Below are 18,732 nucleotides of genomic sequence, written 5' to 3'. Positions count from 1 at the left end.
CATGTGAGTGTTTTTAATGTCAGAACTGTAGGATTAAGCAGTTTTGCTCCTGTTACAGACGTTAAGAGTATCTGTCTCTGCCATTTCTCTGCACTTTTCTGTCCGAATGGTTTAAACAGAAATATTATGAATCAAATTATGTTGGTATTTAAGACCTTTTATCCATTTTAAGATAAACAATTCCTGTTAATTAGATGTAACAAAAGATTTCTGTAATTTATACAAATTCATTTGACCAAAGCCTAAAAGAAATACCCACCAGGTGTCACATCTTTACAAAAGAAAATGTATTTTTACAGTTTGGTAGCTGCTAAATTGATCCACATCAAATTTTCCCTGTTAAAGTCAGCTCACATAAGCTAACGCTCTCTGGGAGTTCTCCCTGTAGCTCTCCCTCTCGGTATGACTGACGCACAACGTTTACCACTGCCTGCGTCTGTCCCTGTTAACAATGACTCAGACTGTGGGTTAGCGCTGAGGCGTGACATGATTTTGCTGTTGTTTGATAGAACTGTGAGAGATTCATAAAATTGACCTTAGATCTGAAATTACATATTACACTGGCAGATTCAGAAAAAAAGTCATGACAGATCGTTGCTTGCGGTGATTAAAGGCTTGAGTTGGTGTGTTTCAGCGCATGTGTGGGAAGACAGCAAGAGAGTAAGCAGAGAACAAGTAAAAGATGGAAAAGTATTTCAGATGCATGTGTATAAATATTAGAAGTTCCCCAAATGTTTATTCGTTTTTCTTCAGCAGAATAAATGAAACTGCGGGAACAAAGGAATTGACAGCAGCGCAGTAAAAGCATTTAGCCAAATGTCAGCTCTCTGTTAATATTTAACAGAAAAAACTAAGCTAATAAGATAAGAATCAGTGGATAACAATTGAACTTAAAATCTATTCATTGTCAAGCACAACTTGCCACAGAAATAATACCAGCCACTAAGTCACTTAAAATGGCTTTATTAAACATTAGATCTACGTCAGGAAAATAATTTTTAATGTATGACTTCATTACTGAACGTAATCTTGGTGTTTTGTCAGGTGTTCCCCCCCCAGGCCTTGAAAACAGAAGTTATCAAACCACTGTTGAAAAAAGAAAAATCCGGTGTTTGTGTCAATAGGTAACTTTTAATCAGAGTTGACAAAAATCACATGCAGGGTCCCCAAAGGTTCCATCCTGGGTCCCCTCCTATTCAATATTTACATGCTCTCCGTAGCTCAGATCATAACAAACAATAAGACAAGTTACCATAACTATGCAGAAGACACACAGCTCTACATTACAATGTCACCAGGTGACTATGAACTTATTAAAGCGCTAGGTAGATGCATAGAACAAACCAATTCGTGGATGTGTCATAATTTACTTCAGTTGAATGAAAACAAACTGATGTAATTGTTTTACGATCAAAGGAGAAGCAAAGGAGAAGTGATCAAAAGTCAGCACACAGCTTCAGTTACTACAACTAGAAACCATAGATCAGGCCTGAAATCTGGGTGTAGTGATGGAGTCAGACCTGAACGCCCAGACAGTGGAGCACATCACCCCAGTTTTAAAGTCCTTACACTGGCTCCCTGTATCTCAGAGAACATACTTTAAAATATGTTTGTTAGTTTATAAATCACTGAATGGCTTAGCACCAAATATATTAAAGATTTGTTGTCGTTCCATCAATCTTCTAGACTACTTAGATCTTCTGGTTCAAGTCTATGCTGCATCTCCAGAATTAGAACCAAACATGAAGAAGCAGCATTCAGTTCTGCAAAAAGGCTGAAAGCCTGAGTTATTTCTAATCAGAGTTAAAACCCCATTTGTCAAGAGTTGCCATTGACTGTTCCTTTTAAACTATAAACTGAAACAAAATTAATTTCAATTTGTAGTCAAGCCTTTCTTTATTTTCCTTTATTATGCCACAGTAAAGTACTTTATGTGTTTTCATCATGTAAACTGGTTTAAACTGTCTTGTTGTGGAAATTTGCTATACAAATAAACCTTAACTTTCCTCTGATCAAAACTATATCGTTTCTTACTGGATGTTAGTATCAAGAACAAATTAGTCTGAACATACTCGAAACAAATTCAGAGAAAAATCTGCACAAGACAACCTCTGGGTTTCTGTCCATGGTTCAGTAAGTTTGGATTTATTAAAAAAATAAAATGACAATCTCCTTACTTTGTGTCTAATTGCTTTCAGTTGTATACATGGTTGTTAACACATAAACGTGACTTAAAACTTCTTAATGGATTGTTTTTTCCAGTTGCCTGTATCTTACCTGTAGCAGATAGATTCAGACTAATCTTACTTTAGAAAATTCAAGGGACAACATTGAATTTGCATAAACCTTTGGATAAAATGTTCGGTGAAATTTATGGATTTTTCCTACTTGAGCAATGTCCATGGAACAATGCTTACTATGTGGACTGTAGTATAAAATATCCTGCCACTTATAAATTGTTGTTCATGGAGCTGTTCTTTTCCTCTAACCAGCTCTTCTTACTTTGTAACATCTAACGTAAATATCTAATACAAATTTCCTTAAGAAAGATATGCTGACCTTGGATAAATAGCCAGACTAATTTAGAGGGGTTGGACTAGGGGGACATATGTTTTTGTTTTTTTACGTGTCCTGTCGAGGCGTTTCAGGCATACCATATAGAGCAGATGATTGCCTACATGTGCCAGGACAGCTTTGCTCTACAAAAAGGTTATCTCAACACAGTATCCTAACTGCATTATCACTTTTATTAATTCCAGATTCTATCCAGCATCCAAGTAGACAGGCCACTTTAATGTTATTGTAACCTGTATTTGTATGACCTTCAACCACTTATAGAAATTGTGTGTGTGTGGATTTGTATGTGTGTGGGAGGGTGAGCAGAGTGTCATTATCCACAGTGAAGCGAGTCCATGGGCTGAAAGGTCAGAGAAGAAGAAACCATTACTCTAAAAGCAATATAAAAAGCTAGGGTACAGTTTGCAAATTCACTCAAGCACAAAGACCTTAATTTTCACTGACTTGTGGTCGTATGAATCTAAATTCGATGTGCTTTGACATAATGAGGGGGAGGCCTGAGAACACAATCCCAACCGTGGCATTCGAAGGTGACAGCATCATGTTGTGTGGGTATTTTACTGCAGAGGGGGGACTGGTGCACTTCAGGAAAGAACATTAGGTGAAAATACTGAAGCAACATCTCAAGACATCAGATAGGAAGTTTAAGCTTGAGCACAAATGGGTCTTCTAAAGGAACAATGACCTTCAGGCTCAAGGACAACAGAGTGAATGTTTTGGAATGGCCATTTTTAAGCTCTGATCTCAATCTAATGCAGAAATGTATGAGTCGAGCTAAAAATGTGTGTGCAAGCAAGGCAGCCGACAAATCTGACTCAGTTACAGCAGTTCTGTTAGGAGGAATGTGCCAAAATTCCAGCAAACTATGGTGCTTATACCTTAGGGAAGAATAGCAAAAACATTTTATCTAAGTCAAACAGTCTAAAAGACAATTACTTAATACAACCCCATAAAAATATTCCTTATGTGTTAAAGAATTTACCCTCTTAAGATAAACAACACTCACAATTAGTAAGGTACAGTTTTAAAACATTTTGACTCTTTTGAAAACTAAATACATGAAGAAAATAATCTAAATGCACAACTGAAAAGTTCAAACTCATGAAAGTCTTTATTAATGAATATAACAGGTATATTCTCATGAAAACTATCCTTGGTAAATGTATTATTCTCTCATTAAACCCATTCCTGAAACAGATCCCACATACAAGTGTCACAATTTATATGACTGTGATTTGAAAGTTGCTTGCTACAGAAACCCAGGCCTGTGTTGTTTTAAACCTACATCCACTGGGAGAAAAGATTCACATGCCAGCAGCAATCCACACAACATTTGGTCAAACAAAAGCCAAGAGCTTCAGGCAGGAAACTGCATCAGTGACATGCGACATCAGAGATTAGACGTAAACCAGCCGTCTCTGGTCCCTCTGCTGGCCCTCAGTGGGAAAATCCAGAGGGGACAGTTATGATGGACACCTGTCTCAGCTCATCCCTATCTAACGAGTCACTCTGTTGCTATGTTTAACATAGAGGCCAGCAGGGAAGGGAGGAAAATGAGTGCTATACATGAAACAGCTGGTAGACGGGGGGGTCTGCTGAGGATCAAGGAGTATAACAAGAGTGACAGACTCTGTGGTGATACTGTCTGTGGAAGCTTTCGTCATTTTAGACTCTAATTGCTTGTAAGTACACATTAGTCACTCATCTTCACTCGGTAATTCACAAAAATACGCAGAATGAGTAAAGTAGCAAATCTTCAAATCACACAGTGATGTCTTCTGCTGTCTTAGTCAGATTTGCACAAAGCAGCCACCTGGTATTGGATGCACTGCATGAATTGCTGGACAGTTTTACAGTATGTATAATGTTAAACATTCTAAGAAATCATTGTCATTGACAGATTTAATATAGCAATACATTGAACAAACACTAGATTGCAAAAATTAACTCAAATGACCAGAACCAAAAAAAGGACGGAACAGAGAAGAAAGAGGACATTAATTTATAACACTAAGCAGGATGAATAAATGGCGCCCCGGGCCATTTATGTATAAATTAATCTGCTAATGCTTGTCTCAATCTAGGGTAATACTCTATTTATATAGCACCTTACAATATATAAAATCACAATGTGCCTCACAAGAGCCAACAATGCATCAAAACAAGAGAACCTAAGAAAAAGCAGATAAAAAAATATCTTTTTAACTGGCTCTTAAAACAAACCACAGAGTCCACTGGTCTCAAGATGAAAGGAGGGGAGTTCCAGTGTCTAGCGGCCACTGAGCAGAATATTCTGTCTCCTTTTGTTTTCATCTTAGTATGGGAAACCATCAGCATGCCCTAGTCACAAGACCTCATGACCTGCCAGGGACATATAGGTGCAGAATCCCTCTGCTAAAATCTGGTGCCAGTCCATGAAGACCTCTAAAAGTCAGTAAAAGAATCTTAAATGGCAGTCTAAAATAAACCGAAAGACAGTGTTGTTGCATCAAGACTTCAAGTGCTTCTAACAACTAAATATTGTTATATTGTGCCTGTTTCGACAAAAAGAATAAAGGTTCCATAAATCTCAAATTCTTTGTTTCAGAATCTGTCTTCAGTGCAGAGCAATCTACTCTTAGTCTGACCAGTTTCAAACCATGCCAACAAGGAATCTACAAATTAGATGCCAATTTCAGTGATTTTAGCCTTCACTTGTGTACAGCCATATTTTCTTAGGCAAAATTCACATTATACTTTCTCTTCTTATTCAAGTGCTCTGCTGCCCCTAGAAGGATGGTGCCCTGGACTGTGAGCCATTTGCCCATATCTAATTTTAAATGTTCAGGGATGGTTGATGCCAGATGGCTGGCTTGAGATTATTGTATTTTGGTGCAATGGTTTTAACAACCATTTAAAGTCCGTTGGTAAATCAGCTTACTATCATTTTAAAAAACATTGTCAGGCTGAAGGGCTTCTTGTTACATCCGGACACAGAAAAACTGGGGCATGTCTTTATTTTCAGTAGGTGAGATTACTGCAACAGTGTCTTTACTAATCTCTTTTAAAAATCTATCAAGCAACTGCAGATCATCCAAAATGCGGCAGCCAGAGTCCTGACCAACACTGGGAAAATGGATCATTTCACATCAGTTCTTATATCACCGCACTAGTTTGCACTTTTAGCACATTTGTAAGTGTTAGCTACTGTTTGCTAACACGTTCATAGTAACCTTTTAGCTAATGCTGGGATATTAGTTTATGCTAGCATACTAACTTTAGTATAACAGAAATTGTTGCTATTGCTGTTCATAGCATACATATAACCTGTTAGGATGGTAGATAGTATTAGCTTACATGTTATTAATAGCATGTTACCTACTACTAGTATCCCAGCGTGCTAGTAGTATGGTGTCATATTTAATAGCTCTAGCACACTACCTAAATTAAGCATAGTAGATGAGACTCACCATCAAAAACTAACAAGCTAATGCTGCTAACATGGTACTATTAGCATGTTAGCAGTTTAAACTGATTTCTATATTACACATGTGGGTGGTTTTCCACTTTTGTGCTCACCCTCATCTCTTAACGTCTTAATGCTCTATTGTTTAACTCTGTCAGTTTATTTAACCCTCCAGGGTAATTTTACTGGTGTTTTCTGTCATTCTAATCTGCTGATTCATCAGCACTTAAATTACTATTAATTGTTTAGCTTCATGTGGTTATTTGGTTTGACATAGGTTTCTTCAGTAATTTTCTAGTCTTAATGTATTTCTTTAAATACATTGTTGAGATGTTTTCCATTGAAATATTTTTCCGCTACTTGTACTTTTTAAAGAAGTGTCTCTGCTTTAGTCAGCTTCTTCAGCAGATCATCTTTCCAACAGTCCACTGGCACTGCATTTTCACATTTTGTCTAGTTTAAGTTCAGAGATAATTTGAACAACCAAAGTACTTGTCAGATTTGACCTGTTAGGGCCATGTTTGGAGTGTAAATACATTACTCAGTCACACTGATCTTGTTCGCAATGTGTAATAATAACTGGTGTGTTCTGAAACGTGGTAGATCAAACCTAAGGTAATCTGGATAAGATGACACCTGCTTTTTAAAATTTTTAGGTATAAATAAAAAAACAATAATATAGGCTTTACCATCAGCAGCTTCTTGCTTTGTCACTGCTTCTGAATGAGTGCAGACAGGTCATGTTTATTATTGGCAGCCTTGGCAAAGTCTGTGAATTGCTGGGTGTTGGGTTTGCAGATGGCAGGGATAACACAGATGCCATTACCAGAGTACAATTTATGTTACACATTAATAGGCATTATTTTCATTGACATTCAGATTGCAAGTCAGAATGTGCTACTCCCCGGACAAAGAGTGCAGAATTTTGAGGATTTAGCAGTATGTACCTGTAGGCCTGAGAAAGCATGGGTCATGAATGGGTCAGGGGATTATTTATAGAGATAGGATGTTACTTCTGTGGGGTGTGTCAGACAGGAGATGAGAGAAAATTCCTGAGCTGTCCTCTGAGTCTGTATCGTGTCTCAACAGCAGGGATATCCAGGCATGTCAGGATTAGTCATATCATTTTAAATATCTGAGATGGTCAGGATCATATTTGAACAATTGTTTGTCTATATCTGTATAAAAACTGGTGAAACTGGTAGAAATGTCATAATACTAATTATTTCATAATAAGTAATTTAAAAAAGAAATTTCATTCCTTTTTAGTCCAGCACTTGACTGTTATGATCCTTTGGTGTTTCGGTTTCTTATGTTTCTATGTCTTCATCATTTTACTGTTGATATTTTTTGTTAATTTTTGCAAATTAAACATGTACGTAAGTATTCCTATTTTTCTGTATGTTGTAGAAGTTTTGACAACAATTAGGACTTGAGATCTTCTTGGATGTTTCTCTGGAAGCTTGGCAGATCTGTTTTGGGGTATAGGTATAGGTTCTCAGCAGACCCTCTCAAACTCAGTCAGGTTGGATGGGCGCATTACTGGACAGCCATTTTAGGTATTTTCAATCAGATTTAAGTCCAGGCTCTGGGCCAGGTTTTGATGAAGAATCCTTCTACATTTGGCTAACAGATCACCAGTTCTTCTTACAGAAATGTATCCCCACAACATGTTGCTCCCACCATCCTTGCAGACATTCCATCTTCCTTTGACCCACAGGACCCACAGCTGTCCAGTAACACCTCACATTTTTTATCTTCCACCTCAGCCCTAGACCCTTCTGCTTCTACATGTTTGCCTTCAACTATATCAGAAGATGCTGATGCTTCCTTTGCTTCCCCCTTCCACCTGTGTGTCTCAAGAAGTCAAGTGAAGAGACAACTGGAGAGACTGAATAGGAATAAGGCTGCAGGTCCAGATCGTGTCAGCCTTAGAGTCCTGAAGGCCTGTGCAGAGCAGCTCTGTGGGATTCTGCAGCACCTCTTCAACCTTAGCCTGGCCCAGAAGAAGGTTCCAGTGTAGTGGAAGACCTCCTGTCTTGTTCCGGTACCAAATAAAACTCACCCATCAGTCCTCAATGACTGTAGACCTGTTGCCCTGACATCTCACATCATGAAGGTCCTAGAGACACTCCTGTTGGCCCACCTGAGTAAGCAAACAGTAAACCATCAGGACCCCCTTCAGTTTGCTTATCGCTGTGGAGTTGGAGTTGAAGATGCCATCATACACCTGCTTCAACAAACCCACTGTCATCTGGACAAAGCCAGTAGCACTGTGAGGATCATGTTCTTTGATTTCTCCAGTGCATTTAATACAATCCAACCTGATTTGCTTTGTCAGAAACTCCAGAAGACTCAGGTGGAGGCCTCAACAATCTCCTGGATCAAAGACTACCTGACAAACAGACCACAGTTTGTAAGACTGAAGGGTTGTGTGTCCAACCAGGTAGTCAGCAGCACAGGAGCACCACAGGGGACTGTACTCTCACCATTCCTTTTCACTCTGTACACCTCAGACTTCCAGTACAAGACAGACCCCTGTCATCTGCAGAAATACTTGGATGATTCTGCAGTTGTGGGGTGGATCAGAGATGGACAAGAAGCTGAGTACAGGAAGGTGGTGGACCGCTTTGTGGCATGGCGTGGAAACAATCATCTCATTTTGAACGTGACTAAAACAAAGGAGATGATTGTAGATTTTAAGAGAAACAGGAATAAGTCAAAAACTATTTATATCATGGGAGAAGAAGTGGAGGTGGTGGAGGAGTATAAATACCTCGGTGTTCACCTGGACAACAGACTAGAGTGGAGATGCAACTGTGAAGCCATCTACAAGAAGGGACAGAGCAGACTGTACTTCTTGAGGAAGCTTAGGTCCTCCGGTGTTTGCAGCAAGATGCTGCATATCTTCTATAAGTCTGTTGTGGAGAGTGTGATCTCTTCTGCCATCATCTGCTGGGGAAGCAGCATCAGAACCAGGGACTTAAAAAAGCTCAACAAGCTGATAAAGAAGGCTGGCTCTGTTCTGGAGACTCCTCTGGAACCTCTGGAGATCATTGTGGAAAGACGGATTCTTCATAAAATTAAGAACATTATGGAGAACCCTGAGCATCCTCTTCATGAGACTGTCCTACAACAACAGAGTGTCTTCAGTCAGAGGCTTCTTCAGATCTGCTGTAAGACAGAGCGCTACAGGAGATCCTTCCTGACCACAACCATCAGCATCTACAACGGCTCTTTGAGGAAACCTTCATAATATGAGCTATAACAACATTTAATTTCCCTTTGGGATGAATAAAGTATTTTTGAATTGAATTGAATTACAATAGGGAGGCTGTTAGTCAGGTGATGAGCAGTGCCTGTTTTTCTCCTAACATGACGCCTGGAGTTCAGCCCAAAAAAGTTCTGCTTTTGTTTCACCAGACCAAAGAATTTAGTTTCTTTTGGTGTCTTTGAGATGCTTTTTGGCAAAATTCTAGCTTGCTGCCAAGTCCATCTGGCCACTATACCATGAAGGCCTGATTGGTGGATTGTGGTACCGATGGTCGACCCTTTGGATGGTTCTCCTGAAAGTGGCTCCCGAAAATGTCGGATACAAAACAACCAGTAAATGAACTACCCTTCCTGCCTTTTATTTGGTTATACATAGGTATTTCCTCTTGGTGCTTTGTTCTTGAGCAATTAGTTGGAGTTAAAAACAGTCAAGGGTTCTGACTGGTTCTACACCCGCGAGTTAGTGGGTACACGTGATGAGCCAAATCGGATCCTCTGTGAGTAAAGCAGGTCTGCCAGATATAGCCCAAAGTTCACACAGGAGAAAACAGCCACCACCACTTTGCTGTCCCAAGGACATTTTCCCTGCGGACACGACGACGGTCTCCATGGAGACCCATATTTTGTGTCAAAGCAGAAAACTGGCCACACAACGGAAGCACTCAGGTAGAGCAAAACCTCCATGAAGGTGCACACCACCACAAAGCGGTCAAAAGGCATGCACTTCACAGTTTTGGTGCGTTTACACACAGTCAGTATGACCACCAGGGCAGTAAGAGCAAAGCAGGAAGCGTAGATGACCATGCAGTAGATTGTGGCGGCATAACGCAAGAACTGGCTCCCGTTGGCAAGAGCTCCAAAAATTATGCAGGAGACGAAGCCCTGGACAACTTTAAGAAGCCCGGGGATGGTGGCCATGTAGCCCACCACTATCTTCCCTGGTCTGGCCCGGCACAGGGCCACTTCGGCCCCATAGGCCAGAGTACCCAGGATGGAGCAGACGGTGACAGCGATGCGGAAATCTCGGACTTCACAGCCTTCGTACGGACACTCGGATTGGACGAAGAACAGCGGGTAAACCACAGAGGCTGTCACATACCTGCAGGAGGAGACAGAAACACAGTTTTATCCGTTTGATCCCACAGAAGGTCCACTCCTTCATGTCATATCACATTCAGGTGTAGCAGGTCAAAGCAACAGCAAGAAAGGCGAATGGTGGACTTTAGAGTTATCAAGAAAAAATGTAGACAAAAAATAAATGAAAAAATGATAAAAGAAAATCTAAATTAAATAAATAAGCCAATAAATATTTACTTCATTATTAGATTTATAAAGCATAAGGAATGTGGTTTATGTAAACTTCAAACTGGAAGTATTGGAAGACAAATAAAATAAGATCCACAATAATATTGATTTTAATTAATAAAAATAGTAAAAATATACAAATATAGGATTCACACCGTCTGTGAAACAGTGGAGGCTGAAGCATCATGTTATAAATAACATTAAAACATGATCATCTCTATGTCTCATTAAAACAAGAAAAACAGTCATATAAGCTGCTTATAATGAGCAAAATAGACAAAATGGTTCAACTTCTGACAGATTTTCTTCTATTGTCTTGCCAAATTTCTTCCATCTCCTAACCCTAACCCTTACATATTTGCACTTATTGATGAAGTTGTTTTTAAATGTACCAATACCGAACAAAAATTTGTCTGTATAATTGTTTTTTTGTTTTTTATGTTTTAGAATAAAGAAAAACAAATTTTTCAATAAGAGAATAAATTTTTTTTTTCAATGTACAAACATTCCAAATTTCAGGAAAAGGAGGCAAAAAACAATTCCCTTGTGGCCAAATGTAGCAAAAAAACTAAACAAAAAAAAAGGATTCCTTTAGTGTCATTCTTGTAGAAATATTGTTGATTTGGCACAAAAAACAGAGAAGAGCTGCTAACATTTTCTTTCTCCAACCTTTATATTCAAAAGCACTGTTCAGTTCTTTATAATTTAGAATATTAGGAACCAGTAAGTAACCAGTATAGAGAAACTAAGGTGTCACAGACCCGTGCAATAGCTGTTGCTCCCATTAACAAACTAAAACCCCGAGTTACATAACTGACATCAGCTGCTGATGTCTAATAAAGATTTTTTTGATTTACTTTTATGTTTTATGAGCTACATTCATTTTGAACTATGTGTCCCTTTTACATAAAATATTTTTTTCTAACTTTGTCACAGTATTGATCATTTAGCAGTTTTATTTTCTTGGAGCTGGGATATTCAACTGTAGGCACTGTTGCAATATTAGGACTTCACTAATCCTTTCCTTTGGTTCAGTTTTGACATAGAAATAATCAAGACTGTATCTCTGTTATTGAGCTCTTCTGTCAAGTCTGAACTTCATATGTTATTATTCTGTCATTCTGTTGTTAGGCTGTTTAGCAGGAAACTGGAGAATCCAGAGAAAACCCACTCTATATCCGTCCATCCGTCCACTTTTGCAAGATTGGGTCACAGCATTTGAAGAAGGTAAAGTAGGGAAACCCAGCTAACCTCTCAAGCTCATACTGTGGGACACCAATGTGTTTCCACGCCAGAAGGGCGTCCCTCCAGCCTGTTCTGGGTCTTTACCAGGGCCTACTGCCATTGGGTTGCGCCCAAGGAGCACCCTGATCTGATGCCAGAAAGGTCATAACCAAACTCTTTCAATTAGGAGGAGCAGAATCAGAATCAGAATCAGAAAAGCTTTATTGCCAAGTACGTTTTTGGACATACAAGGAATTTGTTTTGGCGTAGTCGGTGCAATACAATACAAATTAAACAGTATAAACATATCTAAAGTAGTATAAACATATCTACAAGCAGAGGCTGTACACGATATTCCCCCAAAAGGATCTCCAAGGCTGAGACCAGTCACCCTGCAGAAGAAGTTCACTTCAGGTGCTTGCATCTTAGATTTTGTTATTTTGGTGACCACAGGTGAGGGTCAGAATATAGACAGACTAGTAGGTCAAGAGTTTTACTTTTCACACTCAGCTTTTTTCTTACCACAACAGACCAGATAAGACCTACTTTTCTGAGGATGAAGCTCCAGTCCACCTATTTATCTCCAACTCAATCCTACCATCACCTTTTTCGGTTGAGAATCACAACCTCAGAATTAGAGGAGGATCAACGCCTTATTTGGTTGGAGGTTTAGTACTCCTGTGATCAGACTAAGCACAATTCAAGGGTATCCATGAAAGAATACCACAGAAATTGGCTGACCTCACCCAGATTAGGCAGACCAAGAGACTCTCCAGGAGCAAGGCCTGCTGGGGTAGGACCAGTGGCTTGGCCAGCCTTATCCCAAAAAAGCATTAGGAGGCCTCCTCCACAGGGCCCCACCACCTGTGGAGAGGAATGTTGAGGTTTGGTGCCATATGAGGGCGGGAGCCTGCAGACGCCGTTTGCCTTTGTCATGATGTTTCTTTACATTTTACTAATTTAGCCTAAACTACGATTCTCAAGGTTTTCCTCTTTAAAATTAGGTTCTAAATAACTTTGAGTAGGTCTGATAACCAAATTGCATGAGAATTTGTATCGGGCTTCATACAAAATGTCCTTTTCCAAAATGCAAAACCTTTCCAGACTCAATTTTTTTTTTGATTTTTCCAGCAGTTTTTATAGCATTATGGACATATGGGTACAAAACATTTGTCTTGTGTGGCTTTATTATCAGTTTTTTCCCCACAAATCAAGCAACATCACAGCTCTGCAGCTGACCTTCAATTCAGCAGAGAGGTAAAGGACCATTTCACATTTGTTTTTAGCAGTTTAGATCAGTGGAAATCTATAATAAAAATATACAGACTGGATTATTCTGAAATAAATAAATCAAATCACAGTTTGAAAACTGTATATGAACTGCGAAGTATGTATTTTAAATGAGTAGATAATTCCTTATTATCTACTCCTGAACTATTTGTACCTATTAGTTTTAGTATTTATCAATTTAGGCTACTTAACCTCTTTAGGTTATGTGTTTTGTAATTGTATATGAACTACGAAGTACGTATTTTGAATGAGAGATTGGTAATTTTCTGTATTGGGAATTGTTTTATTGTGCGCACTTGCCCAGGAACTACAGATGGAAAGTTGCTTTAGCTAAGTCTGGTTCAAAGCATCTCTTCTCATTGTGAGATTGTTTTTGTACATAGTCCCTGACAAATAACTAATAAACTAAACTAAAACAGTGATATCTTCATTTCCTCAAATTACAAAAAACAGACATTTAAAATTTTTGTTTGGTACCTAAACTGAAACCAATTCAAGAACCTTGAGATCATATCAAACTTAAAAGCATCAAGAGGTCGAAGAGAAATAGTCCTCTTCTAGATCTTAGAATGACTTCCTGTTTATCTGTTAGTAAGTCAAAAACTAAAAAGATCAATGAGTTGAAGAAAACCCACTTTGTGATGTGGCAATCCAAAACTAAAGCTCATTATTTAAATACAAGTCAGTGTAAGAAACCCTTTCTTTTTGAGGAATTTAGATTTTTATCTTTTAGATGGTGGAATAGGATATAAAGTGTTTAGCATCCTTAATTTTCTTTTTTTTTCCATACTTAAGATTATTTTTATAGTGTATTTTCATGTTTATGATGTTAATCACAAATATTGACAGGGTTTTCGGTGACCTACATGAGCGTGGCGCAGGCAGCCCAGGTGACCGTCAGGTTGTCCCAGGACACCCGCAGGAAGTTGTAGAGACGGGTGGCGTCCAGGAAGAACACCGCCGCTGACACGGCGAAGCAGCAGCACCAGGCCGCCATGCAGAACACGCCATGTGACCCGCTGTACCCGGCGCTGTGGGTCACCATGGCGATCACAGCACACCCCATAGCTAACTGGCAGAGGCGGGCGCCACCCAGGGTGGAGCAGAGAGCCTCCTTGTTGAGGTACGGCACCCCCAGGGAGTCCATGGCTGACAGCAAATCAAATGAGATGCTGGACGTCCAGAAACAGCTTAAAGTCTCAGGTTCAACACAACTTTGGTGACTTTGGTTTTGTCTTCTTCAGGACGTCTGTGAAGCAGAGAAACAGAGCGAGCGGGTCAAAAAGCTACGGCCAGCACTGGGTCTCAACATTTTCTCACAATAGGACCTGAAGGAGCTAATCTGTCTTATATTCTATCAAACGGTTCTAGATAGCACTTTCTAGGCTCTTTAAAGACTTAACTGGTTGCGTTTCCAATCATTTTCTATCCATTGCGTGAAATTGTGTTGGTCTTAAAAATGTAGTTAAATTATTTGAATTAAAAAAGGGCCTTTAAATGTAAAAGTTGAACCAGTGTTATGTCTAGTCTTTTAGATGTACCGCCAGTTAATTCAGCTTTGATTTTCTTTAGTGAAATCTAAGACAACTCTGAAACATGACGTTTTACCAGATATAAAAACAGTCGGTCATTAGCTAAAAACTTGGCATGCAGTAGATGACCAGCTGAAGGATGAACCATATCTTGGGTCTTTGCTGGAGTCTCTTCCATTTCTGAATGACTTTCAGGAACATCTGATGCACATACAGTAGGTTTTCAGGTCTGCATCATTTTTCACTTTATTAAAGCAAACTCTACAACCAATTTGGAGCTGCATTTTTAGTATTTTCTATAGATCCACTGAAAAAAAATGGGAACAGACTGACTCTTTGTGTCAGGTCGCTAATAACAAAGATCCAATTTAGAATTGGTTTCTTGCTCATTAACCTATGAGTTGACACAACACTGATTCAACCCTTGAACCTGGAAGCGGTTTTATGCTTGAATGATGCATAAGTGAAGTGGTTTAACAAACAAACCCAAAATAAATTTCCTCCAAGTCTTTCAAAAAGTCTGAGGAAGGATCAAGAGCCCTTTGAAAGATTAGAAGATAGTCTGGCTCCTTGGGAGTAAAACACATTGGATCTGAAATCTATTTATACATTAATCAGAAATTAATTAATTTTAATTTGATACAAATCCTGTGAAATACAGCTGAAAAACACTTATTTCAACATTCAGTCTTCTTTGGCAGGGGTTTACCAGGATCCCACATCTCAACTCGATAATATTAGTCCAGTCTGTCTGGCACACATTCTCTCAGATTGTGAGGACATCTCTTCTCCGAAGCCCTCTTCAAGTGATGAAGAAACAAACCCCAAAGCACGTTGCAGCCACCGCCATGTTTCACTATGAGTGGGTAGGAGTATCATCTGACCATCAGATGTATTACTGCAAGGTTTTGGGATATTTTAGCCTTGCCTGGAGTTTCTTTTTGGGAGAACAAAAATCTGTATTTCAACCTTCCTCTTTGGTACAGATATGAAGAATGTATGAGTCTGTCTCATGGAGAATCCAACAAACTCTGGTTGGAAACTCCTGCAGCTTCTCAGGTACTTTCTCAGGTATTTTCATTGATTCTGAAGAAATTTCCCTTCTTTATTTCAGTTTTCTGCTCAGATGATCTCAGAACTTGTGTTGTAATATCCCAACGCCTGGGTACTTTGGGAGGGGCATTTTCTCAGCTTTTTCAGCTGTGTCGAGTTTTATTTCTGTGTTGATGAATCAGAGCATGTCGGTGAGTATGCCAAACACAAGGGGAAACAGGTTTCTGAGATATCGTCAGAACTTAAACTGGGCCGGCAATAGGACACTCACCTCTCAGCTGACCGATCGCCCTTAATCAAAGGAAGTAAGACGTTTTAAATTCGCATGCGAAATAACTTCTACTGGTCCACACCGGTGCCGGGTCCAGAACCAACGCTCAGCTTAGAAAAACTCCACAATCCACTCCAGGTGAATCTTCTTGGACCCAAATCCACCCTGTCATGGTCTTACTTTCCCTTAGACACACTCCTTCTCACACACTTTCTCCTCCCTATGGTGTGAGGAGGGGGTGCTGCTGGTCAGTCAGAGTCGAATGAAAGTTATTTAGGGGCGGGCTGTCCCTGCATGAAGAGGTGGAGGGTCCATGTGGTTGGGTGTGGAGCTGGGGAATGCAGACACATTGCAGACCCTCTGAATTACTAGCTGAACACAGGGGGGATATTGTCACTGCATAAAATAGAGATCAGGGTAAATGTGTCGATTCACAGTGGCTTGCACACTGCAGATTTTTGTCAAGTTACAAACACAAACTTCAATGTATTTTATCAGGATTCCATGTTATAGGGAAACACAACGTGTCAAAGGACAGAAAATACAAGTTAAAAACAGCATCTAGAAGACCAAGGAACACCACAGACAGGTCAGAGATAAAGGTGCAGAGAACTTTAAAGCAGTTAAGTTTTACAACAATATCCCAAGCTTTTAACATCTCTCAGAAACTTGGACGTCAACCTCAACAGGCCAGCCAAGGACAGCATTAATCAAAGAAGCAGCCAAGAGGCCCATGATAACTCTGGAAGAGCTGCAGAGATCCCCAGCTCAGGTGGGAGAATCTATCCACAGGAGAAAGTTTAATCATGTACTCCACAAGAAGAAAGCCATTGTCGAAAGAAACCCAGAAAGTCACAACTGAAGTTACGTTTAAATAAAGTTTGTTTAATGGAACACATTGAGTCAAGGTTTGGGAAAAAGGTTTATTATTTTAGGCCTGAATGTAAAACTCATTGAATGATTTTCCAGATAATTAAGCAGGTCTGTTATTTCAGCTAATTGGCCACCATTAACATCAATGCATTAAAATTGAAATCTTTTGAAATGTTTTACTAAAAAACAGATTAACTTTAGGGACTCCTCCTTTGATGCATAAACTCCTTCATTTTCTGTTGGATTTAAAAGTCCTTCCTTTATACAGGAACTTGAAGCAATTGTTTCTAATATGGTTGGTTTAATGTTTGCTGTATTTAACTGTTGAATCCAAGCAAAGTTTAGACAGATGGTTAGATGTGTTATAGTTCGTAGCAAGGAAATTTTAAGCTGGCTAAAGTCAGAATTTAGAGGTCAGACCTCAAAGAAAACCAGAAATAGGTACCGGTCAGTTAAAGCCTGATTGGAGCATCCATAATTATAAGAGCTGTAATGTTTTGGTTAAGTCTGCTTTTATTCATTTAGCGACACTGTCCTGAGTAACATAGGGTACTGGTTTAAAAAAAAAAAACATTTTTACTTTAAATATATTTAATATGCAGGTAAAAGTTTCCTAATTTTAGGAAAAAAAACTTCTAATATTTCAAACTTTTATTATCTGGACAGTTTATGAAGTTAACATAACAAATGTCCAAATACACCAGCTGAAGCTATTAACAGAGGAAAAAAACATCAGTTCGCCTGTTATCAGTGGTTTGGAGTATGAATCTAGGGATGGATGAAAAATAAATTATGTTTAAAGAAAGATTAAAAGGCTTAAAGTAAATCATTGTGACTTAAAAACAGACCACAGCAAAGGGACGGAGATCAGATTTTCTGCCTCGGTGGGGAGAAATCTGCAAGCAGCCTTCCTTTTTGAAAACTCAAAACTGACTCAAGCTATTCATTTAGTTGTAGCTGTAATAGCTTTGATTTAAAAACCGTTTATTGTATATTTTCAGATCTTTGTCTCCCCCTGCTGGTGTCAGGGAGACTGCCAGCCTCAGTCATCAGCTCATAACGTCACAACTCCCTATTGCTAAAATAAAACAAATGCCAAATATTCCCTTTTAGCACCAAATTAATGAACTATTCAAAAAAAAAAAGGTATTTTGTGCTTAAAGATTTTCTAGTTTTTTGTATTAGCATTTTTACATTATTTGTATCGTCTGTGGTGTTTCTGCAGTTCTACAAATCTTTTTTTTTTTTTTTGTTTCTGTGGCACTAGTGGCCTTTATTGTGTAATTTTTCTTTGAACATAGGCAGTCAGGAAATGGGTTGAAGAGAAAGGGAAGACAGGCAGCACAGGTCGCCATGGCCGGGACTCAAACAAGGGGACAGCCGGGTCGAGGTCCGCGCCGTCATATGACAATCTTAATATATTTTGGCCTATTTGTCCTCCTATTTATAACCACACTTAAACATTTTTTTAACTATATATTTATTTGGTTGGTTGAACCCATAACAGACAAAGACAGATAAATAGACAAGCATGTGAATGGATGGATGGTTTCAACATTGAGACAGGGAATAAAATCTGGAAATACATTCTACCGTACTGGAAAACAAATCAAAATCCAGACTAAATGGAAATCCAGGAGTCAGTGTTTTAAAAGAGCAACTAAAAAGGAGAGAAGAGCCTGGAGTTTGTCAGTCCGCTCATATAAATAATTAACTTGTTAATGTGCATCACATTATTTACTGAAAACTAAACAGATGTTTCATTGTTTCTTCTTAAACATGGACAGTTTAAGGATCAAGATAACTAGGAAATCTTTCAGGTGTGATGAATTATCCACACTGACACTGGTTGTCAAAAGACTGGGGAATAAAAACAAAACCGCTAACGC

At 39.0% G+C, this 18,732-nt stretch overlaps 1 protein-coding gene and 1 long non-coding RNA gene across 2 annotated transcripts; both read right to left on the bottom strand.

The window, feature by feature from the left end:
- Positions 1-1,111: 1,111 nt before the first annotated feature.
- On the bottom strand, positions 1,112-7,832 carry LOC124867902. Its single transcript, XR_007038171.1, has 2 exons — positions 3,022-7,832; positions 1,112-2,917 (listed from the first exon to the last, which is right to left on the bottom strand). It is a non-coding gene; the product is annotated as an uncharacterized LOC124867902 (long non-coding RNA).
- Positions 7,833-9,633: 1,801 nt separating this feature from the next.
- Positions 9,634-16,203, bottom strand: LOC124868896 (myeloid-associated differentiation marker-like protein 2). Its single transcript, XM_047366534.1, has 3 exons — positions 15,971-16,203; positions 13,981-14,363; positions 9,634-10,394 (listed from the first exon to the last, which is right to left on the bottom strand). Exons 2-3 carry the CDS (start codon positions 14,259-14,261, stop codon positions 9,743-9,745), a joined length of 933 nt encoding a protein of 310 aa, XP_047222490.1. The 5' UTR covers positions 14,262-14,363; positions 15,971-16,203; the 3' UTR covers positions 9,634-9,742.
- Between the last annotated feature and the right edge of the window lie 2,529 nt (positions 16,204-18,732).

Source organism: Girardinichthys multiradiatus, chromosome 5 (assembly GCF_021462225.1).
Source record: "Girardinichthys multiradiatus isolate DD_20200921_A chromosome 5, DD_fGirMul_XY1, whole genome shotgun sequence".
Taxonomy (NCBI): domain Eukaryota; kingdom Metazoa; phylum Chordata; class Actinopteri; order Cyprinodontiformes; family Goodeidae; genus Girardinichthys; species Girardinichthys multiradiatus.
Note: the sequence above shows the minus strand (reverse complement) of the source record. Positions and strands in the feature narration are given on the sequence as shown.